Raw genomic sequence first — 26,166 nt, forward strand, 5'->3', positions numbered from 1 at the left:
CTGTGTGTAGTAAATGGGATGGGTTTTGATTTACAAAGTTACAGATCAATCCTTGCTCCAAACCTTTTCAGTGCTATTCCCACAGCTAGGATGAAAGCGAGGCACGTCTGCCCGAGGGCAGGCAGAGGACATTAGTTCTCACAGTATCCAGCTCTCACCACCAGAGTTTCCTAGTCAGAATGTGTTGTGCCTCCTGTTCTCACTCTACAGATTTAACACTTCTTTACTGTGACAGTTGGTCACTGTTTACAACTTTTCTCTCCCCCTGTCGGAGTGGTTAATCAGTCACCTCATCCCTACTGAGCAAACCAGGTGAACTAAGGCAGACCTGACAAAAAGTTCTCTCCACCTCCCAGATTTCTCAGAGAGCTCCCCACAGGTGTAGAAACTTGTACACATGCCTTACCTCCAAAAGAAGCCCCCAGAGCTGCCAGAACATTCTGTTAAGAAATACCCAGGGGAAAGTAGACCTTAAAAGAAATTAGACTGCAGGCCAGAAAATAATTTTAATGCAAAGTAGAAGGGACCAATTCACTTTGTCATTTTCCTTGCTCTGGCTCTAAAGACTCCTTCCTGTGACTCTGAGAAGGTGGTAGGGGCAGGCTGTGCTTCTAGGGTGATTGTCCGTATGGGAAAGAGTCTCTCATACTGGCTGCTTGCTCCCAGATCTGGAGGAATGCTAGTGTCCTTTAGATCTGGGGGTAGATGTGAAACAATAAAATAATTTCTATTTGGTTCATGGCCTCTACCGATCCCATCGCTTTCCTCCTTAAGGTCACAGGGCAGCTGCATCATCCTCAGATTCATGGGGACCCATGATTGCTTTTAAAGAACCTGCAAAATAAATACATAATGAGGAAGGATGAAGTTATTGGGAGTGGTGGGGTAGGGAAGAGGAGAGAAGAGCCTGAGTCTGAAAGTATCTCCTTTTTGGTTAAGGAACTTGAGCCTGAAGGGAGGAGGAAGAGGAGGGGAACGAGAGGAAGGCATCAGGAAAAATACACCTTCTCTGCTGAGGCACATCCTTTGCTGTTATTCATGTTGATATTCTTCATGGAGATGAGGGTGATGCTGTCTTTCTCTCCGTTGGCTGTGGAGCAGCTGGCGTAGAAAGGGAACATGAGTTATAGAGAGGAGAAGTGGTAGGGCAATGGGGGTCAAGAGACTATTGAGGGTGTTGAAACTTCGATCTTTGTTTCTATAAACCTCTATTTTGGTGGTGGACTAAATGAAATGAGAATGTGCTTTGGATGAGGGTATAGCTCAAGTGGTAGAGTGCATGCTTAGCATGCATGAGGTCCTGGGTTCAATCGCTAGTACCTCCTCTATAATTAAACAAATAAACCTTAGACTTGTGTTCAAATCTTAGTTTTCCTACCTACTACCGTGTGATCTTGACCAAGATCTCTTGAGTCTTACTCTTTTTTTTTTATGTGTAAAATACAGTAATACCTGCCTTGAAGAATTGCTCTAAGCATCTGAGATATTATTACAAAATATCTACCATAGTGCTCGGCACATACAAGGTGTTCAATAAGTGATTCCTTAAATGAGTATCTTCTTATTTAAGGAGTAGATTAGAATCTGACTTCCTACATTCTTCACAAAAGGGTTATAGAGACTTGGCCTTGGGGAAAGTGTTCCAGTCCCTCTCCCATCACCCAGCCATTTCTTTTTAGGTCTGCCCTGTCCTCCCGTCCTGCCTACCTCTAGTCCTGGCCTCGGTGAGGCTGTCAGGATTCTGTATGGGTGTGGGTGTGTGTGTGGAGAAGGCAGGAAGTGTGGGTCCTACTCTTGGAGTGGGGAATTAAGAGATCAGATGGGTGATTCTTCCCTTACACTTCTGACACTCTTACCTTTCAGAGAGCCCTGAACTTCCAGGTTTCTGGGGATCTGTAAAAATGCAAAGGCACAGATTGGAGGTCACAGGCTGTAACTCAGAGTCCCAATGTGCCCCTCAAAGCCCACACAAGTGGACCCTCCCTCTTCATCTAGTGGTGCTTATGTGCCATTCCTTCCCTCAACTCCGGGCTGGGTATCAGTCTCAGAATCTAGCCCTGCATCCTCCAGCAAAGAGAGGCAAAGGGGGGCCATGAGGATCAGGGCATGTACCTTCAGACTCCTTGTTCTTCTGACACTTAAACCTTAGACTGACCACACTGACCAGGACGATCACCACAACCACCAGGATGACAATGAAGCTGATGACACCTGAACAGGGAAAAGAATGGGGTGAAGGAGAGGCAGAGGAAGGGCAAAATGGGGAAACAGGAGTCCAATTCTCTTTTCCCAGCTAAGTGCTGTGTAGACAGGCTCTGGGAGCAAAGTGAATTGCCGTTTTCTGCTGAATGATTGAGCTTTCATCCAGCATTCCCTGGCCAGAGTGGGCTCCTGAGCCCTGAGCCATCCTCCCTTAAGAACACAAGACCTAGTAGAGCTCAGAAGAGCTGAATGGAGGCCCAGTGGAGATTTCTTTCTACCAGCATCTTCATCAACCAAACCCTCCTGGAACAAATGGATGAGATTTGAACTTGTGTTTCCGGACCCAGAGTCCAAGTCAGTTCAAGGGTGGGGTCCCCTGCCACGCCCACCTCCTCCTCCTCCTCACCAAATGCAGCCACAGTGAGCACTGTCTCTGACGTGGGGCTGGGCAGGATGGTCGAGTCGCCTGTCCTCAAACTCATGGTAGATGATTTGGGAGTAACATTGTGAAAAGTGTCTAAAGTAGAGTAGGGATGGTTGAGTCAGTGAAAGACCTGACACAGCCCACATGTCCCCTCCCACTTCTCCCAGGTAAAGGACTGCAGTGAGAACTGATGTCCTACAAAGACTTCCTCCAACCAGATCCCATGTGGATGGAGGTCAGGACTGGTTGATGTAGAATCACGTGACTAGCATTGTTGGTTGCTCATGTTCCCAGTTCCAGAGAACTCTAGAAAGTTCAGGATGCTTCCCTCATTATGCATTTCCCACCACGCCTGTGGGGCCCAGAGGAAAGGAATTTACACTGCAGAGATAGGGAGCCAGACCAGGCAAGGGAGAGCCATGTGTGTTTTGCCAAAGGTTGATGTGGGAGGAAAGAAGGGCACCGGATGTTTGTGCCCAGGCACTGATCTAACAAGCCAGCTGCCAGTTAATGGGCACAAGTTTCTGACCCTCATAAAACTGAGGTGTGATCGCCCATCTCATTGTAGTGTGGGCCTGATTGCTATTCCAATTCCTTATCCTCACCTCATCCCAAATAAGTCTGGAATTGTGAAAAAAAAAAAATCCCAGAGCCAAGGGTAGGATGAGAGAAAGGGTCAGGGGACTCTTCATTGTGAGCAAAGACGGGACATACCTCCGCTTGTGCTGCCTCTGCTGCTGTCGCCGCTTAGAACACCCGTGCCTGCACCATGCAACAGCAGGGCTCAGATGGAGGGTGTCCACCCCCTCCCAGATTTCTCCCATGCTGCTGGGTGAAGGCCAACCTGCCCTGAGAATCGTGTAGCCCTTTCTTAACCTTTTTTTGCCTCCCTTTCCATCATTTTGGTTCTACCCAACCTTACCCCTCCAAACTTTTATCAGTCCTGAGTCCAGGCTTCTTTTACCTTCATCGTGACCAGTTCCTGTCTCTACCCACCCACCCAAAACCACTTTCATTCTCTCCCAAACCAGGGTGCCACTGGTGTGGATTCTGACGCTCATGTGGGGCAGGACCTGGGCCTCTTGAAGGAGGAAAGATGGAACCCAGGCAGCTATGACCCAGTGTTTTCACCCCCAGCTCCAGGTACTCACCAAGTCCTGATGTGTGCTTCTGTGGCTGGGACCAAGTCAGGCCCAGCAAGGATGGGTAGTGACCAGCCATGGTGCTGGAACTCAGAGTCACGGGTTTACCGGCTAACACAGTCGTGGGGACCTGTGAGGACTTCTCTGGAGGAAGTACGCATGGCCTGCTTAGGGCCTCAGCCAGCATGTGCACAGGGAGGGCTCTTTAGTCCCAAATCTGCCTTCGGTTTCTCTGGCCTTTACTTTGGCAGTGCCCTCTACCTAGAATGTACCGTAACACCCTCCACCCCACAGTCTTCATCTGGTTGACTTATTTTTTGAGCCTCAGCTTCAGGGACCGCTCACTCTGGGGTGTCTGGCCCCTAAGTCTGAGGTAGCTGACATTACCTGGGCTCCCACAGCACCTTCTGCTTATGTTCATCATGGTCCCTCTCACCCTGCTCTGTAACTGTCAATGTGACATCCTATTTACTTGTCTGGTCCCCCACGAGTCTATTCTCTTTTAGTGCAGAAACTGTGTCTGCCTCCTCATTGGCCCCTCCCTGGATGGCATTTGCAGTCTGAGCGACAGAGTACCTGGGGTGCTGGCGCTGGGCAGAGGGCTTGAACTGTTGGGCTTTGTGGAAGGACTGTCTCCTGCAAGTAGAGGTGGAGGGGAGCTGAAGGTGGGGAAGGTTTGGTGACACCACTCTCCCTCAGCCACTGGAGAACCCTTGGGCTCCAAGCAGATCTAAAGGGCTGGGGAGGGAACTGGGCAAGGGACAGGGCTTGGCTCCTCAGCAACCACACACACTCACCTGCCTTAGGGGAAGTTGGCTCTAGGGTTAGATTTTGACTGTTGAGGTTTCCTGAAACAGATCATCTGAGACTGAGGGTCCGCTGCTCCTATTGCTCCGTCTCCCTGTCTTCTCTATAGCTGGTGTTTTCTAGTCTTTCTCCCTACCCCACCCCAACCCCCAACCATCCATCTCTCTCCCTATTCAAGGCATGTTAGAGACTAGTACAAAACTGACCTAGAGCTCTTTCCACTCTTCCTAAAGGCTAGAGTAGGTCCTGTGTGTTTTTGGTCTTACCCTGAGGGCTAGTTGTCGTGGGCAGGGAGTTGTGGCCTGAAAGAGAAAGCAAAATGTGTAGATTAGCTTGGTGAGCTTTCTGCCCAGCACATCCCCCAGAGAAGAACCCAGGCCTTTTGGCTTTCCCAGCCTCCCATGCTGGAAGGTGGACACACTTGGTAGAGGACTAAAGGATGTGACTCCAGCTCACAGTGCTGGCTTCCTTTGAGACTGTGACTCAATGGCACAATCACTACCACGTCATGGCTCAGTGTCACAGAGTCCTTTCCTGTCTCTTCAGTCCCATGTGGCTTTTATAACAACCTGACACAAGGTAGGGGGAAGGTTATTTCAAAGTAGTGATATTTCCAAGGACAGAGGGCCAGTGACCTGCCACGTTTCGACAAGGACCCAGGACTCCAGGTCTACAGGCTAGCGTTCTTGCTGCACTACCATCGAGCCATCTCTTTTCCCCTGTGAATACTGTTATCCTGCTCCTGCCCTAAGGGGAAGGGATGGAAAGATGTGGTGAATAAAATGGGGTTCAGGATTGGGGTTGGTATCTGGGCTATCTGCCCTCCTCCAGCTGAAAGGAATGGCCCACACAGGAAGCAAGTTCTGAGGCAGGAAATCTCTAGAATAAGCAACCAATTTACTCTAATAGATGAGGCTACTTCAGAAGTGGTCTTTGTTAACACAACATTGTAAACTGACTATACCTCAATAATAAAAATAAAAATATAAATAAATGATAAATTAATTAATTTTAAAAAAAGAAAAAGAAAAAGAAAAATGGTCATTGTTAGCCAAACCAGGGGAGCAGTCAATTACCAGGAGGCCTCAGTTGCAAACCTCATTAGCTTTCGAGTCTGCACTTGCGTATGCCTATAGGCCCCTAGGCAGATCCCTAGGCAGATGTGCGTGTGTGCTTGTGTCCCCTACATGTGTGGGACCTGAAAGGTCAGGTTGTGTTTGCTCATTTTCCACAATGAAATCATTCTTGAAACCTGTGAACAATGTGAAAGGAAAACAACGTGGGGAAGTGGAGCCGCCCCGCTGGGTTCCCGTCCTCTGCTCAGGCTGGGACTGCAGGCTCTGGCCTGGCCCTCCTGCTCCCAGCGCCTCATCATCAGGGAAGCACCAAGCCTGGGAGCCCAGCGCCTGGGTGAACAGAGGCAGCTGAGGGCCAGGGGCCCACCCAGCCTGGGGCAGCCTGCTGGTCTGTTTGTTTTCTTTAGCCACTGCCTTCCACCATAGGGCTATCGTTTGGATAGTGTGCAATTAATTGTTTCCAAGCCCAAGCTTGCTCAGAACCTGAGTCGCGTTTTTCCAGGTCACCATCACTCATAGCCCCATTCCGTCCTTGGGTGGGAGCGTTAAGAGGGGAGTTAAAACTTTTAGGTGCCCTAGCCTAGAGAGAACTCTTCTCAGCTGAAGATGAACACTCTCAATCTGAGGCATTTCCTAAAAAAGGTCTGTCAGTTATTGATCAAGCATATCTAAGGTACTATCTAAGCTCTATAATGTTATGACTTTAGATTTTAGTGGGAGGGCACAATTCACTGTCTTCCTGCATTTTTCTAGAAGCAAAACTAGTATCTCTGAAGGAGTTCCAAAGTCACAAGCTCCATGTCAGTAGCCTACTCTCTCTTTGTCTCCTGTCTCCCCTCCCACTACTGGAACGTTTTGTCAAGAGTAGATTCCTCTGTGAGTAGAGGAGAGACTTAGGGAGCACCTGTTTCTACAGGCCAGGGTGCCTCTGACCACTGAGCATGCATACAGTGGAAGAACACTGGCCACAGTGATTTCTTACTTTCCTGTCTCTCCTCCTTAATCCCTACCTCTTTATTCCCTTCCAGCCTCTCTCTTCCCCCTCTTCACCACCACCATACTGTTTTCCTCATCTGCTTAGTTTAGTCGTTAAAATCATGGATTTTGGAGTCTGACAGTCTTGAGCTCAGGTCCTGACTCTGTCACTTACTATCTGACCTGGGCCTCAGTTTTCTCTTCTTTAAAATGCAAGTGATTTTAGTACCTCATAAGTGTCTATGAAGATGAGAAAATGCATATAAAGCACAGTGCCTGACCGTTCATGCTTAAGAAATCCTGGACATTTTTATTTCTGCCCCCTTCTCTCAAATTCTCAGTTTCAAGTCTGCCCTGACTCCATGTCTCCACAGTCAAGTCCCTCTGTGGGCCTGGATGTCCTCAAAAGGATTCCTCAGTCCACCAAAATGAAAGTGAATGCTCTGAGATCTTGAGATGAGAGGTTAGGCACTCAAGGGTGACTATGGCTCAGGTAGAGTCACTCAGGGCATTCTTAGCCCTGGCGCTTGCCCTGAGACAGGACAGCGGGTAGGGAGGCTGGGAGAAGCCTAGGTTTGTAAAAATGCCCCCTCATGAGTCTCAGCTTCTAAATCTCTGCCATTTCTGTAGTTTCTACAACAGCCTAGTCCCCCAGTCCCAGATCACATGTGTGACTCTATCCTGAGGAGGTGGGGGGTGGTTTAGCAATAGGGATCAGAGTTTTACCCCCAGTACTTGGGCTTTTAGAGAGATGTCTGACCTCTCCAGGAGACAGAGCGTTCAGGTACTCAGGCCCTCTCACCCACTACCAAGAAAAGGCCATCTTCTCTCCCCATCCAAGCACTCTTAAACTCTCTTCTGCTGCTTTGAGCACATGCTCATAATCCTCCACAGAAGACCTGTGGAGGGTGAGGTGGGGGTGGGGATGGATGACCTAAGGGAAGTTACTGCCCTGTGAGTCACAGTCTCCTGGATTTCTCATGGCTCCCAGCAACTTCTCCCTAATTAGAGGACTCCTATGAGCTACTTCACAACTCGTCAGCTAGTAGAGCCCTATCTGAGAGGTGTTGTTCCCAAGTCTTCTACTCTGGGGGGTCATTTCATCTAGCCCCCTAGATAAAATGTGTACATCTTCTTTGGCAAATGGCTCTTTGTATTTAACCTGAGTCCCCCTTGCTGTGATTTGAGCTTAAAGTCAATATTTGGAAATCCCAGGTTTTTACTCCTCATACAAGAGAAGACAAAGATGACATGGAAAGCCCAAGGTACAGACAGTTTTGTGCTAGGACATCCTAGAAGGAGCTTTCTAGCCTCAATATACCAAGACAGTCACTTCCCACATTTCAGGAGATCTGCCTCTGTGGGGGCTCTAGTTCACCCCGAAGTTTTCCCACAAAAGTGTTTAACCATATCTGTATTTTACTCCTGCCTGGGAAGGACTGATTCTCAAGCCAACTGATCCCCTTCAAGAGAAGGCTCTGGAATTTCCCTCTGGGCAGCACAGCCCTGGATGGAAAGCCTGTGCGGTGGATGTCCTGACGGAGGGACAGGTGCCCAGGACTGCCAGCTGCGGGAGAGGAACTGCTGAAGGGTGGTGGCCGGTGGCTCTTACCTTGGAGCAGGAGGAAGCCCAGGATGGCCCAGCACAGCTGCGTTTCTCCGACACTCCCCATGTCAGCTGGGTCTGTGGCAGGCAGGCAGCCGCTGTGTGGAGGCTCTGTCCATAGTGGAGAAGAGAAAGGGAGTGCTGGGGCGGGGTGGGGGGTGGGGGCTGGCTCTCCAGGAGCTTCCTGTCAAAGAATGGAAGGAAACAGATTGGGACTGGCTCCAGGGGACGTACTCAGCCCAGCAGCCCAGTTGAAGATGTAAAAACAGCAGTGACTGTGCCCAGGCTCCTCATGGCCTGCGCTAGGGCCACTGTGGTCTCCTCCAGGGCTGTGTACAAAGGCCAGTGATGGCGACCTGGACCCATGCCCCCTCTCTTCCTGTCTGTGGGGTCCATTGGTTCCTCCACAGGCCAACTGGAGGCTTTCGAGGAGTGTAACTGCAATCCCTCCCCCTTCTTGTAGGTCCTGTTTCAGCGCATGATTAAGCCCTAAAGCTCAGCCCACAGCCGCCCATGCCCATGCTCTGTAGACTGAATTCTCCACATGCCTCGCCCTTCTCAGAGCTCCCAATGTAGATGGGACTTCCCAATATCTTTCAGGGAGGCCTTACAAATATTATTGTTCTTCTGAATAGAAAAACAAGAGGACCACATTCTTCTCCCCTCCAGGGGGGAGGTAATTAGGTTTATTATTATTATATTATTATTATTTTATTTTATTTTGTTTTATTTTATTTTATTTTTATAGAGGAGGTACTGGGGATTGACCTTATGCAAGCTAAGCATGAACTCTACCACTTGAGCTATACCCTCCCCTCAACAGGACCACATTCTAAGCATCCCTCCCTCAGCCCTCCCCTTACCACTGGGTCAGGGGTTCCCTGTGCTGCAGCAGCACCCTGACCTTAGCATTCTGCCAGCACTATCCCACGATACTCTCTCCCGCAGACACAGGTCAACATTATCACCTTTCTTCATTATCCCTACACCTGGCACAATGCCTGACATGTAACAGGTCCTCAGCACCTATCTGTTGAACTAAACTCAAAAGATTTAAGAGCAGAGAAATGTTATACACAGTCTTTTTAATATAATTGTTGTCATTGTTGTGGATTTCCTTCCAATCTATGCCTTCCAGTGACAATATGCATATTTATATGCAATCATTTATATGATTGGTGTCCTTTTCTCCCTTACTTTTTATTTTTAAAATAAAGATTTTATTTTGAAGCAATCACAAATCTACAGAAAATTTACAAGTACATAGAACTTTTTTCCCTGAGCCGTTTGAGAGTAAATTGCCAACAGAATGCCCCATCACCCCCAAATATTTTAGTGTATTTCCTACAAACAAGGACAGTCTCCTACATAATCACAATGTAGTCATAAACATTAGGAAATTGATACTGTTATATTAATACCATATAATTCTCAGATCCCACCCAAATTTTGACAGTTGCCCCAATGATGTACATTACAGCAAAAGGGTCAAGTCCAGAATTACTCATTGTGTCTCTTTAGTCTCCTTCAATCTGGAATAGTCTCTTAGTCTTCCCTATACTTTCTTGACCTTAACACTTTTAAAGGTTACTGTCCAGTTATTTTGTACAGTGTCCCTCATTTGTATTTGTCTGATGTTTCCTTGTGATTAGATTTAGCTCATGCATCTTTGGTGGGAATGTCACAGAAGCAGTGTTGTGTCCCTCTCTTTGCATCCAATCAACTGGTACACAATTTTTTTTCCATTAAACATTTTTTAAATTAATTTATTTTTTATTGAAATACAGTCACTTTACAATGTTGTGTCAACTTCTGGTGTACAGCATAATGTTTCAGTTATGCATATACATACATATATTCCTTTTCATATTCTTTTCCAATATAGGTTACTGCAAGATATTGAATATAGTTCCCTGTGCGATACAGTAGAAACTTGTTGTTTATCTATTTTATATTTGTTAGTTAGTATCTGTAAATCTCCAACTTCCAATTTATCCCTTCCCATCCTCTTCCCCCGCTGGTAACCAGAAGTTTGTCTTCTACGTCTATGAGTCTGTTTCTGTTTTGTAAGTAAGTTCATTTGTGTCAATTTTTTTAGATTCTACATATAAGTGATAATATATGGAATTTTTTTTCTCTTTCTGGCTTACTTCACTTGGAATGATGATCTCCAGGTCCATCCATGTTGCTGCAAATGGCATTATTTTATTCTTTTTATGACTGTGTAGTATTCCATTGTATAAATATACCACAACTTCTTTATCCAGTCATCTGTCAATGGACATTTAGGTTATTTTCATGTCTTGGCTATTGTAAATAGTGCTGCTATGAACATTGGGGTGCATGTGCCTTTTTGAATTAGAGTCCCCTCCAGATACATAGTGTATAATTTTGATTTGTTCTATTACCGAGGTATTCACTTGATCACTTCCTTAAAGTGTTGCCTACCAGTATATTAGTTTCCTGTGGCTGCATAACAAATTACTGTTGATAGTGACTTAAAACAACAGCAATTCATTCTCTCACAGTTCTGGAGACCAGAAGTCAAAGTCAAGGTTTAGCAAAGCCATACTCCCTCTAGGATAGAAACCATTCCTTGCCTCCTCCATCTTCTGGTGGTTGTTGGGCATTCCTTAGCATTCTTTGATTTGTAGCTGCATCACTTCAAATCTGTCTCTGCCTTCAAATTGCCTTCTCCTCTGTGTGTCTCTTCCAAGGACACTTGTCATTGAATCTAGTGCCCATTGGGATAATCCAGGATGACATCCTCATCCTAAGATCCTTAGTTTAGTTATACCTGCAAAGACCTTTTTTTCCAAGTAAGCTAACATTCACAGGTTCTGGGGATTAAAATATGGACATATCTTTTTGGAGGCCACCATTCATGATTATAGCCAGCTTTCTCCATTTTAGAGCTAGTCTTTTCCCCTTTGTAATTAATAAGTATTTTGTGGGGAGATACTTTGAAACTGTGTGAATATTACACATTAAAATCATCATTTATTATTTTGATGCTCAAATTGTCCCTTTTTTGGTCACCAGGAGCCCTTTCAAGCTGACTTCTGTATCCTTTCAACATGTCTCTATCATTCTTTGAGCACTTCCTTACTTTCTGGGATGATGAGGTGTTCCAAGTTCATCTTGTGTTTTATCTGCCCTGGCCCTGGAAGCTATTTTTCCAAGGAGCTCTAGTTCCTTTTAGTGGTAAATGGTATTTAGAAACAAGATCCAGGTAGTGCATGTGCTCATTGCTACTAGGAGGTAGCTTCTCCAAGGCCCTTCTCTGAAATCTGGCTTCCATTATCCCTACTGGATCACTCTTTTTGTAGTCAAGCTCCTGTGTCTGCCACCACCTTCACTTCACTTATGTCTTCCACCCCACACTCAGGCTCAGACCTTCCACGATGGGCCCTTCCCCCACCATATTGATGCCTTCCTCACCCCTTGTGGGCCCTGACATCCTGCTCTGGGCCACTGTGCCCCTACTCCATAGGCACATTGCCAACCTTCTTCTGCCTCACCTTTAGGACTGAATTATGCCAGAAGTAAGGGAAAGGAAGAGGAGAATTTCCCCTTATTTTCAAATCATAAGCATTTTCTGCTGGGTCTCAGTCTTCACAGTGATCGTTTTTTAACAGCAATGTATTTACTGTCTGTGATCAATTTAATCATCTCCCTGTTTTTGAACATTTAGGCTACTCTCGTGTTTCCTTTTATAACTGATACTGTCATGAGCAGCTACAGACCTATCACAGTGATGTTGTTATTGTTGTTTGCGCCATTCTAACAGGTGTGTACTTTTTCATTGTTTTTTTAACAGTTTTATTGAGATATAATTCACATATTGCTCTAGGCTAAAGGTTTGTGTTCCCTCAAAATTCATGTATTGAAGACTACAAACAGAAAACAAACTGTGGTTACTGAAGGGGAAGGGGGTAGGGGAAGGATAATTAGGAGTTTGGGATTAGCAGATACACACTACTATCTATAAAACAGATGAACAACAAGGGCCTACTGTATAGCACAGGGAACTATATTTAGTATCCTGTAATAAACCATAATGGAAAAGAGTATGAAAAAGAATATATATATGTATAGCTGAATCACTATGCTGTACACTATAAACTAACATGACATTGTAAGTCAACTATACTTCAAAAAAAATAATAGTATGTTGAAATCCTAACTCCCAAGTTAATGATACTAGGAGATAGGGCCTTTGGGAGAGAATTGGGTCACAAGGATAGAGCCTTCATGATTGGGTTAGTGCCGTTTTATAAAAGAGACCCCAGAGACCCCCCCAGCTTGCCCCTTTCACCATGTGAGGATAGTGAGAAAGCACCATCTGTGAACAAGAAGTAGGCTCTTGCCAGACACCACATCTGCTTGTCTTGGACTTCCCAATCTCCAGAACTGTGAAAAATAAATCTCTGTTGTTTATAAACCACTCAGTTTATGGTATTTTGGTATAGCTCAAATACACTAAAACACATACTATACAATTTGCCTATGTAAAGTGTACAATTCAGTGACTTTTAGTATATTCAGACTTGTGTAACCATCACCATAATCAACTTTAGAACATTCTCAGTACCCAACAAAGAAATACTTCACCCCTTACAAACCTACAGCTTTTCATAAGAAGACTGGAAGCAGGGTCTGGTTGAGATGGGTAGCCCTTGCTCTTGGCTTACCTCCAGTGAGCCAGAGCTTAAGATGAGCCCCAAAAGTCACCAGCTATCAGACCTTCCCTAATGTGGCAACCTCCCACTAGCCTGTGCAGAATGTCCACACAAACTCTCTCCTTCAGCTCCCTCTGCAGGCTCCTAACTTTAGCTTCCTTCAGTGGGGACAGAACATCCGAAGAAGGGCACTCCTTGCCTTCTTTAGACCAACAGGGCCACTTCCACCTCTCCTGGACAGCTGGAAAAGAGAAGTAACCCCAGAGTAGAGAACTGAGTTGGGGCCTTCAGCCTGGAGGCGTAATGGTAGGGAGGACCCCAGATTCTTTTCATGTTTGGTTCCCGTATAAAAACCTCAAAAGCCAGGGGTTTTCTTCTCTGTGAAATAAGAGAAGATATTTGCTGATTTTAGTCCCTTGAACCCATCTAAGAGGCTCCATGACAACAAAAAGCCAAAAAAGACAGAAGGAGTCAGTGAACACTCATCATGGTTCAGAAATGCCCTCACCACAGGTGAAGGATACTTGCTTACAAGTTTGCAGATCTAAGGACAGAACTGGGGTGGGAGATTCTTAGGTTCCAGTTCTATTCAGCCAATGTTTGTCCCCACCTGCTGCATAGTACCAGGCACTGTGATACTCTGGAACACAAAAATGTATTCCTTGATGGGGTTCATAGGCTAGGAAGAAAAATGAGCCCCCACACTTGTAACATTAGACAAAGCATGACAAACGTCAGGAGTGTGGTAAACACTACTGCTATAGGCTTTAAGGAAAAGAAAGCAAGCTACTTCAGTACAGTGGGCTGAGGAATATATTCCTGGAGGAGGTGATGCTTGAACTAAGCTGTTAAAAGATGGCTAAGGGTCAGATGGTGGGAATGGGGGAAGGGCACCTCGTGACAGTGAAGGTGAAGATGGAAAAATGGGAAAAGGCTGGGACAACAGTCTGGTCCCAGAAGTTTCCACCCCTTATCCTTTCAGAAGTCCTTTAGGACATAGATGCAGGATTCATGAGGGAAGAAAAGGGAAGAATTAGCAATCAGAAGGATCAGAAATTGGGCTTTTGGACCCAGGGACTGGAACCCCAGTGGTGGTGCCTGTGACAGCAATAGGACACATGTCTTGTGGAGGCAGGAGGCAAGCAGCAGTGACTGAAGCTCTGACTGTGGCAGAATCCAGACTCCCTCTGGCTGAGGTCTCAGTGGACCAAGGTGGGAGGTAGAGAATGACCAGAGCCTTTGATTACATTGGGAGAAGGACAGCCTCCTAGCTGGCTTCAAGGCCAGCCAGCCACTGGTCTCACTCACCCTGCAGGTCAGATCAGCCACCCAGTGACCAGGGGCTTAAGGAAGCTTGGAAGTCTGAGTGGGGTCCCTAAATGTCAGAGTGAGTAGCAGCTTGGCTGAGAGACAAGGAATCAGGGGTCTATATCTTGCCTCCTTGGATCAAATCACTGGGTAAGGGGAGTTCCTGGGAGGGGTCTCCTGGCCTACAGACTGGAATAGAGGGTGGTGCATGCACAGCAAGGGACAGAATCAGGGGTGGCTGGTCCCATGGAGTTAGTTGGGACCAAAAATTAGCCATTATAATCTGTCTCTAGAGAGAGGAGGGACTGGTGGGCACTTTTTGTGACTTGTATACATTAAAGCACACATTCTCAAATGAAGTTGCACACAAATACAGAGACATAACAGAATTATATTTGTAAAAAACCAAAGGAGGAAAAACCCAGAGAGAAAAGAATGCCTTGCATAGGAATGATAAACATAAAATTCAACACGATGGTTATCCCTAAGGTGAGAAGGAAAGGAGAGGTCACAGAGTGGGGGTTTTGTTTTATTTGTAATGTTTCAGTTCTGTTTTTGAAGTAAATGTGACAAATTATTGAGATGAACAGAGCTGGTGGTTGGGCCAGAGGGATTTAGTATATTATAGTCTACACTTTTCAGTGTGTTTGAGAAACTGCATTTAAAAAAATTGAAGCATAACTTCAGGAAATCAGTTGGGATGGAGAGCCGGCAAGTTCTGGTAGGGGGAGGGTTGGGGGAGGGCCCTGGCCACGTGTCTGGGATCTGGTGGAGGAGGGACAGGCTGGCAGGGCGTGTGAAAGGAGGCGCCGAGGAGTCAGATTAAAGCACTATCAGAGTTAAGGGCTGGGCCCAGGGTAGTCCAGATGTTCACGGAAGTGAAAGCACAGGGGAGAGCAGTGAGGGTGTGTGTGCAGAGGGTGTGTGCCCTGTAAACCCCATAGACGTGGCAGCTCCGGGTAGGGACCGAGCTGGGGTGGTAGGCTCTCCTTTGCCTGCTGGCCGCCAGTCCCCAGGGACCCTGCTGCCAGGCTGGACAATGCACCAGGTAGACTCTCGGCTCACCCTCTCCTGCCAGGCTGGTGTGACACCCCACAGAGGCCCCAAGCCTTTCACCAGCCTATGCTTCCCTTTTCCCCTATACATCCGGAGCTGCTTCCCCACCCCCTGCCCTGGGAGCTCTGTGGCCTGGGCCCCAGGGAGCCTCAGACTTTCAAGCAGGGGTGGGGAGATGGATATTAGGCTTTCCACGTGCCAAGGGACAGGTGTTGGGGATGAGATGGGGTGGACAGTGTGACTCGGGAATTAAAGGGAGTGAGTTTGACCTGGCCAGCCTTTCCTGGACCCCAGTTGCCTACCCATGGGATAGCCAGGCTGAGGGCTCGGGGGTAGGGGAGGGGCTCCACCCCAAAGTTATGCTCCTCAAGGCCAGCTGGGAAAGGGAAGACTAAGGAGATAGTTTCTTAAGCCTGTGACAATCTCGCCAGCTCTGGGGCTTATAGTTTGGAGGTTTGCTGCCTTAATGGCCATCCCCCCAGCCCCTACTTGATACTTAGCAGGGTAGAGATGGACAGAAGCAGGGATCATGACCCTCAGCTTTTGACAGAAGAACGCTGGGACCCTGAAAGTGGTAGAGGCTGGCATCTCTCCTCAGTCCTTCCTGGATGGAGCCAGGAATCCACACTGGCACTCCCTCCCCTCCAGGACCCTGAACCTTATCCTGAGGGAGAGGTTATGGGGTGAAGCATAGCTCTTGCCTTACCCCCAAGCCTCTGGGGTTCATGCCTCCTCTTCCTCTCTTCCTCCCCTCAGAGTACCACCACTCCTCCTACCATGTGTGTAAAGAGTAGTGGGAACCTAAGATGCAGAACACAGACTCCCTTTTCCAGGACTTTAAGGAACAACTACTCACTGCACCCTGGCCAGGATGTGGGACAGCACCCATAGTGTGCTAACATTCTTAACTCAGGGCGTAGGATCTATTTAAGAATTTTGCTGGAGACCTGGGAAGAGAGAGCAGTGGGAGGGGACTTGTGGGAAGGGCAAACTTTATATGCCAGACTGTAATGAAGCCCCTCTTTGTCCTTTTCTGAATGACTTTGTCTCCCTTTCTGTTTGTTTCCTCTGTCTTTGTCCCTCTATATCTGTCTTCTCTTCTGTCTGTTTTTCTCTCCCTTTCTCTTTGTATCTTTCTCTTTCTCTCTGTACCCCTCTGTCTTTTTCTTTTATTCTCTCTATTGGTATGTGTGTTTACCTCTGTATTTCTCTGTCTCTCTATTCTCTCTGTGTGTATCTTTACTCTCTCTCTACTTCTTGGTCTTTGTTCCTCTTTCTCTCTCTCCCTGAGGCTCTCTGTCTCTCTCTTGGTTCCCTTTGCGTGTCTGTCTGTCTCTATTTTGGTCTTTGTGTGCACATGCCCATGTCACCCTCTCCCTCTGTCGCTTCTCTCCCAGGCTGGCCACCATCCCTGGCTTTCTCCGGCTGTGAACAGCTCAGTGGGGCAGGAGCCCCATAGGCAGCTTCCGGCGGTGCTGGAGGGGGCTTGGGAACCACCGCAGGGAGTCGGGCTGCCCCTGCTCACCGTCATTGTCGCCGTCTTTGTCCTGTTGGCAGTCTGCATCATCGTGGCAGTCCACTTTGGACCAATGCTACACAAGGGCCATGCCACTCTCCCCACGGAGCCCCCATCCCCAAAGCCAGAAGGCGGCATCTACCTCACCCACTGGCGAGTGCTGGGCTCCCAGGACAGTCACGAAGGCACCCAAGAGGGACCTCCTGTCTCCGGCTCCTGCCCTGTGCCAGATGGGCCTAGATTCAGCATCGATGAAGTCACGTTTCTTTAGGAGGGAGACTTTGGAAAGTTGGCCTGACCTGGCTCAGAATGAGAAACTGGACAGAGAATTAGGGCAAGAGCAAATTGGGACCTAGGCATCGGAGCTTCAGAAGGGCGCACACAGACCCAGCTGGAGCTTCGCTTTCAACAGAATATTTATAGAGAAAGCCCTGATGTGGACAGGAGAAATAAAAGAGGCTTGAGGCCCTGACCAGAAACATGCTGTTCTGGGCATTCCCAGCGCCCAAGGCTACCCTTACAAAGCTAATTCCTCCTCTTTAGGAATCACCAGACCCCCGAACCTCTTTCTCTGAGTTCCTACTCCCTCCTCCACCCCTAACCTCCTCCCGTTTTTGGTGTAAAAGTGAGTCCAGCTTGGAAGATTCCACTACCCACCCTGCCCCTATGTAGGGATGTTAGAGGCTCCCAGTAGAGCACCATGGAGAGCCAAGGCAAAGAACCCAGGGGTCTGCCTTCTCTGGGACTCAGGAAAGGAAGGAAAATCTGTTGCCCTTCATCAACTGGGGGACATCCCATTGGCTTCCAGGGCTCAGGCTTTGCCAATTATTTCCAAAGCTCTTAAAAGCCTCAAGCACTAATTATATCTCTCCAAATTGTTTTTGAATGGTCCCCACTATCTTGGGGCAAGACTCTGTATTGCCTTCCCAGGATGGGATGGGGGTAATTGAGGGGCTCTCATTACCTCCCATTTTCCATGTGCATCAGTCTGCTGAAACCAGCCTAGAATTTACCCCAGGGCACTTCCCAGATCCAGAACCTTCTAGCTGGTGGGAAAACAGAAAAGGAAAAGGAGCTCCATGGGGCCTGTCTTGAGAAAGGAAGGATTGGAGAGAGGACCTGCAAAGGGAGGGGCATGAAGGTTGGGAAGGTGCAGGAGGCCAGGAAGGCAGAGCCGAGCCTCCCAGTGACTCTCTGGAAAAGTACCCATTTCCCTGACATCTTTGAACCTCACTTATGTGAAGCCAAGAACATACAGACAGACATTTATGGGGGGACTTCTGGGTGCTTTACACTGGGGAACACCTGAGGGCAACAAGTCAACCGTGGGGATTGCCCTCGGTGAGACCTCGGCACAGTCAAGGAGGCTGGGAAATAACAGAAGATGGAGAGGAACAGAGATGAGGATTGTAATGTGTGCAGAGGACTGGCTTGCCTCCTTTGGGACTGGTAAGAGGAAGCTATAATGCTAATAGCTGCTCCTTCTTATGGGCCTGCTATATGCTGGGCTCCAGGCTCATCCTGGACAAACAGATACTATACCATTCACTCCTCATAACAATCTTGGGAGGAGGAGCCACTGCTATCTCTATTTTATGATCGGGGATATCAAGACACCCAGGAGGACACAGGTACTAAATGGTGTAGTCAGAATTTGAACCTGGGGCTGTCAGACCTCACAGTCTGGGTACCAATTTGGGTGCTGGAAGGATGGGGAATGGTCATGTTGGGGAGACCCTTGATTCTGGGCTGGTTTCTGGGTGTGATGTTGGAGGATCCTCAGGCCTTAGGGGCAGAATTGCTGGCATAGTGGGGGAGAGGACCCCATGTCTCTGTCATCCTTGGGGGCAGTGGGTTCCTTCTGGCAAATGTGTGTCCGGGTGTGGAGTCTTTCTCCACAGTAATGCACTCAGAAATTCATACTGAGCATTTGTGACAAAAACAAAAGTTGGAGGGAGGAAATAAGCCCTGGGTGGAATTAATGGAACTGGCAGAAATGGGCCGTCTGGCCTCCCAGATGGGGGCAATTTTGCCACCACAGTGTTGTTGCAGTGGCCCAGTTCTGACAGTGATGGCATAAGGTATATGGCAGGTGGCTGGCTGTGTTATCCAAGGTCCCCAGGGTGTATCCCATCACCTCACACAAACTCTCATCCTCTGCTTATCCAGGGACTCTCATCCGGGATCATTTATTTAGTGGCCTGCTTCTTTGAGCAGCCCCTTGTCCAGGACATAACTGTGTACCCCTCATGGCATTTGTGTGCTGGCTCAGCCCGCCCCCCCAGTCTCCCAAGCCTCCCACTGGAGACAAGGTCACTAAAAGGGCAGTGGAGTGAGGGTTGCTGCCCAACTCTATGCCCTGTCCACTGGTTGACTCCATCTATAATGAATTGCTAGCCCCACCCCACCACCCTGTACTAGGATGAGGAGGGGTATAAGGAAGTGTGTCTGTGCAAGCAGATTTGGACATTGCAGATAATAAAGGCCAATTGCTTGTTTCAGTCAGAGTCTGACCAGAAAAAGATGGCATACTTCTGTAAGTAATCTGAGGAGTGTTTAAAAAGGGACCACTTAGAAAGGGCAGGTGTAAGGAAACCACTAGGGAGAGCAAGTGCTCCAGGATGAGTATCAGACAGGGGCCAGTACCACTGCCGGGCCTGAAGAGGCATGGGGAGGAGGCACTTAATGAGACCTGGAGATAAACAGGGCTACTGAAATGGTTCTCGAGCTGTAACTTTAGGTCTAGAGATGCAGAGCTCACAGTGACCTTGATACCAGCAGGGAGGGAGCTGGGGGCATAAATACCCTTACCCTCCTCTTCTCCTTCCCTCCCCCCACTAGGGCTCCCCACTGATTGAACATGATCAGAAGCCAGAGGACCAGGGAGCCTGTTGATGCCATAGGGAGGCAGGGAGAAGTGGAGAGTAGGTCTGAGGGTCAAATGGAAGACACCTGGAACATCCCTTTTGTTTACTGGGCATTTAGAGCCTACAGAAAACTTCCAGATAGCTGTAGCCCTCACAACACCCCTGTGAGGTAGGTGAGGCATTTCATAGATGAGGACATTGAGGCCCAGAGAGGTTAAACAATTTGCCCAAGGTCACAGGATTCTTCTTGAGATGCCAAGTCCAGGGACCTTCTCTGAGAGGCCCCCTGTGGGAGGAAATGGCTCTGCTGGGCCTCCAGCTGCTGAAGAAATCCCCTAAACCAGAGTCTTGGGAATGGCTGGGGGCTCAGGCAAGGTAACCCTGGGCTTCAGAAGACATCTGTGCGGAGCGGGAGAGGCTGTTCCATGCCACTGATAAGGAGCTCAGGCTCTTGGGACAGCCTGGAAAAATTGGGCACCACTGAGGTCCCAGCGCTTCCCACAGTAACCTCCCTTTCCTCCTGACGAAGGTGCTGGATAATCTCCTGTGACAGGGAGAAGCTGCTTCCCTCTGCCGGTTCTGGAATAAGCATGGGGGAGGTAAGCGAGGGGGGTGAGAACCTTACACATTCTCCCTCTGACACACCCAGACAACTTGCTAGGCATCCTCCAGCCCTCCCTCTCCTCCACCTCCCTGCACCTTCTCCCCACCCCCAGCCATTAGGGCTAGAGTTTCATGAAAACCTAGAGCCTAGAAGTGATTTTAGAGATAAGAGAATTCCACCCTCTTGCTTTTAGAGGTGATGCTCAGACAGGGGCAGGGACCTGCCTGAGGTCACACAGCAAGGAAGTTGGCTCCTGGCCTGTGGCTCTTCTGCTTCTTCTGGGATCCCTAGATAAAGTGAGGGCCCCTAGAGCCCACCTCTTCACCCTCCACCCTCCACCCAGGACACATAGCCAAAGATCTTAGAAAGCAATCAAGTATCCCCTCTCCCAGAGGGAGAAGAGGCAGGGCTTGAATGCCTGGACCACTTGGGAAGGCCCAGGGCATGGTTCTGCCATATCTCTTTCTGACCCCCTGGGAGACCCCTGCGACCCCTGACTCTTCTCCAGCCTATCAACCCCTCACCCTGGTAGACAATGAGGCGGCAGTTGTTCTGAGACGCGGGGGCATCTGCCAGGATGTCTTCCAGCGTCCGGCAGAAAAGTTTGGCCTGCTCAAGACGATCCTCCCGGCTAAAGCCAGCTTGGCCATGCTGTGACATGGCAAACAGGGTCTGCAAGGGGGTGGCATACTCCAGGATACAGATGCCTGCCTGGAGGAGGTAAGAGGAAGACCAGACTCAACCAGGGACCAGGCAGATAGGCTCTGTACCCCAGTGCCACTGCTCAGTCTGTAGAGATGGAGTCCTGGGAGGTGGCCACCTGATGGAGGTCTGTGCTTTCTAGTTGGCCTTTGTCTCTGACACCCAACTCCTGAAATTAGGGCCAGGGCTGTGTTCAATTTACCCTTCCAAGATCCTCCTAAGATTCCCAGGGCAAGGCCCACTGAGCTAGGCTGTCAACTCCACCAGCTGGAAGTCAAGTCTGGGGACTGGACTCTGGAGTTCAACCCTGGCTGAGTTCCCCCCAACCCATGTGAAATCCTTCAGACATCCACATGGATGTCAGAATCCTCATAGCCTTCATCTAGGGCAGCTTTACTGTCAAGAACATGGTATACTCAGGTTGAAATAGTCCACTTTCTTGCTGGTTCTCTGAGTTTCAGTTTTCTCTTCTGTAAAGTCGGGATCATAACAGTCCCTACCCAGCAGGGTGGTACTGAGGATTCAATGAGGGGGTCAGATGAAGCACCGAGAACACAGTAAGTACTCAATAAGCGTTAATTATCATTATCATCAGAGCTCAATCTTGCCCAGCCCTGGGACCAACTGGAGAAACTGAGGCTCAGAGAAGGGCAGTGAATTTTTACCAGTGCTTGGCCAGGGCCCAGAATTCTGGTCTCTGGGCCTGATTCCTCCCAGCAGTACCCACTTGCCTGCATGCTCACCTGCTGCCCGTTCTCCAGAAGCTCATAGATGCTGTTGGTGTAAACCCGACCCTTGATGCCGGCACGGTCAGCACTTTGCTGAGGCAGCTCGTTCAGGAAGCGAATGTTGGGGTCAGCCACACTTAGGTCATCAGGCACCCCACAGTCCAACGGGAGGAGGATGTGCAGCCGGTGGCTCCCTGGGCCCCGGATCACGTTGTTGTGGAACCGGTTGTAAGTCTGGATCCGGGCCTGGAGCCCTGGGGTGGAAAGGCCCAAGAAGTCATTCCCACTAACCCTGTCTTCCACCCAGTCCAGGACAGAGGCCCAGGTCATCGGTTCCCTCAATGTGTGGGTGCAAGACAACCAAGGGGCCAATTCACTCGCGTTGCCAGGAGGCCAGGAGGGGCAGAATGTCTGGTAACCCTCCCACCTCTCCACCTACCCCCCTCACTTCCTCCCATCACTTGTCCTTTGTCCAGACTTCTGTCAGCCCCACGCCTTCCTACCACAGCCTTCAGGGCTCTGAGAGGAGGCAAAGCCCTAGGAGGTGACATTCCCAGCAACCCCAGGTACACTGATCTAGGCCTCTAGTGGAAGCCCTGGGATCAATGGGAGGCGGCAATAAGATATGGGAGAAACAGCCTTGGCTGGCAAGTCAGGGGAATGAGACATGACCCATGGGCTCCCAGTGGGGTAGTCAAGGGTCCACGCTCTAGACAGACCTGAGTTCAAATCCTGTCTCCTCTCATTAAACTGTGTGACTTTGGACAAGTCACTTTATCTCTCAGAACAGTGATTTTCTTATCTCTAAAACAGGCTTGATGATTATCCCTTCCTCACAGTGTGTGAATTAAAAGAGAAAATGCACATGAAGGGTACAAAGCATGAATATTTAAAAGAATTCATGGGTGACTTTGGACAAGTTACTTAATGGATCTAAGCCCAAAATTTCTTTCTATAAACCAGGTATCATAATAACCTTCACGCCTACAGGATTGCTTTGGGAATCAACTGATTTGTTAGACATGAAAATGCTTTCAAAAATACAGCGAGTTTTGGAAAGAGGTTGTATGTTTTACTGTCTGTCTTGCAGATCTGGAAATGGGGGCAGAGAGGATGGCCCACCTGGCAGGATCAGTCGCAGGTATCCAATATAGTATGACCAGGCCAGCCCATGGGCCACGTTGAAGTTCCTTGTTTCACAGAGCGCAGAGACCTCAGCCGGGGCCAGGCCCTGAAGATAGCGGGGTGGGGCTGGGGGCCTCCAGGAAGGACAACCAGAGCCCGCCTCCTCTAAGATTTCCCAACTTGCTGCCAGCTGGCTTCCTTTTCTGCCACTGCTGACCCCAGAACATCATAGGCCCCACCTCTAAACTAGTCCCACTTCCAGTACTGAGCTAAGACCAGATCACACTAGCCACGCCCTCCCCTTGAGGACCCTCCACCTCCCACTGTGTCATACCTGGAGGCCCAGAAGGATGTTTAGTGCCTGTGAGATGCCCAGGAGGGCAAACATCCAAGTGAAGGGCAGGCCAGTTGTGTTTGGGAGGGAGAAGTAGAAATAGCAGGACAGCAGCAGCAGGGCCCCGCAGCGGATGGGGCAGCCCAGGCAGGCCCGCACAGCCTTCCACGAACTGCCCTGGTACCTGCAGTTGACAGCCAAGGCCAGGATCCCAGCCCTCCTTAGCCACAGAGATTCAAGGAGGGGCAAGGCTGAGGGTTGAGGGAGTGAGACATGTTGGGTGCCTAATCGCCATGGGTAATGCTGGGAGTCACCTGGAGTGGACGTGGTATAGCTCCTCGGCCAGACTGCAGACCCCCTTGAACAACAGTCCCATCTGCTGGGAGGCCAGGTGGAACACCAGCCACTGGAGAGTGTAGTCTGGCAGCTCCCCCAGTCCCCATAGTACCACCAGGCAGGCACCTAGCAGGACTAAGGCTGCCTTCTGGGCTCTGTGACCCCTGGGCTGTGGGATGGATGGATGCAGGCTGGAGTGGAGCATCTGTGGGTACCAAGAAATCCACTGTTGTGCTCTCCTCACTCTCATACCGTTCCAGGACTGAGGTACTTCCCCTAGCTCTGTGTTTCCCTAGTGCCCAGCCATACCCAGAGCCTGGACTTGGAGACACCTCTAGTGGACAGACTGGGCATACATCATCCCAGAACTCACACCCAGCAGAGAATTGTTGAAAACAGAACTGATGGAGAAAGAAATGAAGGTGCCCCACATACACACCTCACCCAACCCCAGTGAGACAGCAAATGTGGTGAAGAAAGAAGACGAAGACTATCCCAGACCCAGACCTGAAAGTGTTCTGTGAGGTACTACCCACCAGGGGACCCTTGGGGCCCGGGGCTTCCATCTCCCCACAATCCACCCCAAGAAGGACCTTAGTCAGCAAAGCTGAAAACCACAGTGCAGAGGGTGGGGGCAGGGCACCTACCTCTCTGTCCGCAGGGACCTCAGCCTTGGAGCTCTGGCTGGGCAGCTCCTGATCTTACCTTCTGTATCCCAGACCACAGGTTGTTTCTAGAAGACGACAGGGAGAGAAGGCCCAGCACAATGGCCTCTCAGGGTGCAGCCTAAAAATGAAAGTTTAAAAACAATTGACGCTTTCTCCACAACCCTCTAGCCCTGGAATCTCACCAGACCACAGTTCAGAGTGCTAGCTGGGGAGGAGGTTATTTCCTGCCCCTCAGGGAGGGAGGAAGAACCCTCCTACCAAGGCCCTGGTGAGCCCCGCCCATGTCTGGGGGTGAGGGAGACAGCTTGAGAAGGCCCCCTTTCTGTTGCCCACTGCTACCCTCCAAACCAAGGGTTTCAGAAACTCCCTCACACCCCCTGCAGCCACAACCCTGAACATCAGCTTCTCCTCACGCCCCCACAACCAAACACACTCTAACACCCACGTGGGATTTCACGCACCCAGCTAAGCACGCACACTGCACCGTGCTGCCCCGCCTGATTGGTTTATTCTGATTTCCAGATGCAGATCTCCTTTTTCTGAAGACTGCAATATCAGGCCGGAGGCGGGGAAAATGAACAGTTATTTCCTGTAACAACAGCCTTTGAGTAAAAAGCTTTGTGCGAGCAGAAGGCCTGCAGAAGAGCGGGGTTTCTAGTTCTCCACAGGAAGTGGCAACGCTTGTTACTTCTCTGAGAGAATGTGGTGCTTCCAGCAAAAAAGGCAGTTGTGTGGATAATGATGATAATAATAATGTGCTTACCATGCTCCAGACGTTATGCCAAGTATTACATATATTGTTTCACTTAATCTAGGTAGGTCCAATACTATCCTCATTGTACAGATGGATAATCTGAGGCTCAGTGAGGTGAATTAACTTACCCCAGTCCCATGGCTAGTGAATGAAGGCATGGGGACATGAAGCCAGGTGGGTTGCTCCAAAGCCCAGCTAGTTCTGTGGCTTGATTTCCTGGAAAGGGGTGGGCTGCGGTGCCAGGATCAAGTTTCATGCCTGCATTTTTCCCTGGGGTGGGGTAGGGAGTGTCTCTGGCCGCTCCCTGGCAGACTGGTAAGATGATTGGATACGAGGAGAGGGCAGGCCTGGGAGTGGGACTGGGGTGGCAGCCACAGAGCAGCATGCATCCATTTGTGTCTGGGCCAGAGAGTCCTTGTCTAAACCCTTCCCCATGTCACAACCAGACACAAGGAGACACACCACGTTCGTGGATGCCACTGGCCTCTCAGAAGCAAGGAGGCTTCCTGAAAACGCTCTCATTTTTAAAAATAATTCACTAAAAATAAAGGGAATTCCCTGTACTTTCTCTCCCCTAATACTGGCGCACCAAGGGGCCCCCTCTGGTGGCAAGGGCTCAGCTGCCTCAAAACCAAAGAAAGTCAAGGTTGCCAAAGAAAAGGGCTGAGTAGAGTCCTCCTGGAGTGGGCAGCCCCACACCTGCCCCAAGGTCCCGCTGTGCCAAGCAGCCTCCAGCCTCCAGTGTCCTGCCCAGTGTCCAGCACCACCACCCCTGCCAGTTCCGCTGCTCCACACTGGTCATCATTTCCCCTGAACCTGGTCTTCATCTCTGCCCCCTTCTCCTGGAGGAGGACTATTTTATAGGTCAGGTTGGCATTATGCATCAGAAGCCTTAAAAAACACATAATCATAGACCTAGCAATCCACTTCTGGGACTCCTTCAGCAAGAAATAATCAGACAAGGCAACAAAGATGCCCATTTTTCAGATGTTTGTGACAGTGTTGTTTACACCAGAGAAAAACTGAAAACTAAATGTCTGACAATAGGAGACTGGTTACCTAAAATCGTGGTTCATCTTACCATAGAATTTTGGATAGCCACTAAAAATGATGATGTAATTTTGTATTTATTGACTTTTAAATATGCTTAATATATGTTTCTTATTGGAAAAAAGCAGAGTACAAAACAGTATAATTGTATTTTAAGGATTATACATTGCATGAAGAAAGATGTGGAAGGCTATATGATATAAG

At 49.0% G+C, this 26,166-nt stretch overlaps 3 protein-coding genes across 14 annotated transcripts; 1 reads left to right on the forward strand and 2 right to left on the reverse strand.

The window, feature by feature from the left end:
* Positions 1-487: 487 nt before the first annotated feature.
* On the reverse strand, positions 488-8,536 carry ECSCR (endothelial cell surface expressed chemotaxis and apoptosis regulator). 7 transcript variants are annotated; one of them, XM_014553122.2, is made up of 11 exons: positions 8,239-8,502; positions 4,842-4,877; positions 4,566-4,616; positions 4,345-4,404; positions 3,778-3,912; positions 3,341-3,388; positions 2,609-2,719; positions 2,113-2,211; positions 1,857-1,893; positions 1,005-1,101; positions 488-834 (listed from the first exon to the last, which is right to left on the reverse strand). In XM_014553122.2, exons 1-11 carry the CDS (start codon positions 8,297-8,299, stop codon positions 826-828), a joined length of 744 nt encoding a protein of 247 aa, XP_014408608.2. In that variant the 5' UTR covers positions 8,300-8,502; the 3' UTR covers positions 488-825. The 7 variants fall into 7 exon arrangements, with proteins under 7 accessions (XP_014408608.2, XP_014408618.2, XP_014408624.1 ...); XM_014553132.2 differs by lacking the exon at positions 4,566-4,616 and having other exon boundaries at positions 8,239-8,534; XM_014553138.2 differs by lacking the exon at positions 3,778-3,912 and having other exon boundaries at positions 8,239-8,513.
* Positions 8,537-14,961: 6,425 nt separating this feature from the next.
* Positions 14,962-17,273, forward strand: SMIM33 (small integral membrane protein 33). Its single transcript, XM_032476864.1, has 2 exons — positions 14,962-15,270; positions 16,676-17,273. The coding sequence occupies exons 1-2, from the start codon at positions 15,262-15,264 to the stop codon at positions 17,063-17,065; spliced, it is 399 nt and encodes a 132-aa protein (XP_032332755.1). The 5' UTR covers positions 14,962-15,261; the 3' UTR covers positions 17,066-17,273.
* Positions 17,274-19,743: 2,470 nt separating this feature from the next.
* Positions 19,744-25,177, reverse strand: STING1 (stimulator of interferon response cGAMP interactor 1). Of its 6 annotated transcripts, none has more exons than XM_032476859.1 (8): positions 25,041-25,177; positions 24,196-24,276; positions 23,469-23,695; positions 23,155-23,338; positions 22,818-22,926; positions 21,711-21,949; positions 20,790-20,976; positions 19,744-20,240 (listed from the first exon to the last, which is right to left on the reverse strand). In XM_032476859.1, exons 3-8 carry the CDS (start codon positions 23,693-23,695, stop codon positions 20,050-20,052), a joined length of 1,137 nt encoding a protein of 378 aa, XP_032332750.1. In that variant the 5' UTR covers positions 24,196-24,276; positions 25,041-25,177; the 3' UTR covers positions 19,744-20,049. The 6 variants fall into 6 exon arrangements, with proteins under 6 accessions (XP_032332750.1, XP_014408590.1, XP_014408595.1 ...); XM_014553104.2 differs by having other exon boundaries at positions 24,138-24,276; XM_014553109.2 differs by lacking the exon at positions 25,041-25,177 and adding an exon at positions 24,620-24,670 and having other exon boundaries at positions 24,138-24,276.
* Positions 25,178-26,166: the final 989 nt, after the last annotated feature.

Source organism: Camelus ferus, chromosome 3 (genome assembly GCF_009834535.1).
Source record: "Camelus ferus isolate YT-003-E chromosome 3, BCGSAC_Cfer_1.0, whole genome shotgun sequence".
Classification (NCBI taxonomy): Eukaryota; Metazoa; Chordata; class Mammalia; order Artiodactyla; family Camelidae; genus Camelus; species Camelus ferus.

Coding starts and splice junctions, on each gene's coding strand:
- ECSCR (XM_014553122.2), bottom strand. CDS start 8,299: ATGGGGAGTGTCGGAGAAACGCAGCTGTGCTGGGCCATCCTGGGCTTC. Junction 3,913..4,344: donor GCCCAGCGCCAGCACCCCAG/GTACTCTGTCGC, acceptor TACTTCCTCCAG/AGAAGTCCTCACAGGTCCCC. Junction 1,102..1,856: donor AGTTCAGGGCTCTCTGAAAG/GTAAGAGTGTCA, acceptor TTTCTACGCCAG/CTGCTCCACAGCCAACGGAG.
- STING1 (XM_032476858.1), bottom strand. CDS start 23,740: ATGAGAGTGAGGAGAGCACAACAGTGGATTTCTTGGTACCCACAGATG. Junction 23,339..23,468: donor CTATACCACGTCCACTCCAG/GTGACTCCCAGC, acceptor TGTCAACTGCAG/GTACCAGGGCAGTTCGTGGA. Junction 20,241..20,789: donor CCGCCTCATTGTCTACCAGG/GTGAGGGGTTGA, acceptor TGCTTATTCCAG/AACCGGCAGAGGGAAGCAGC.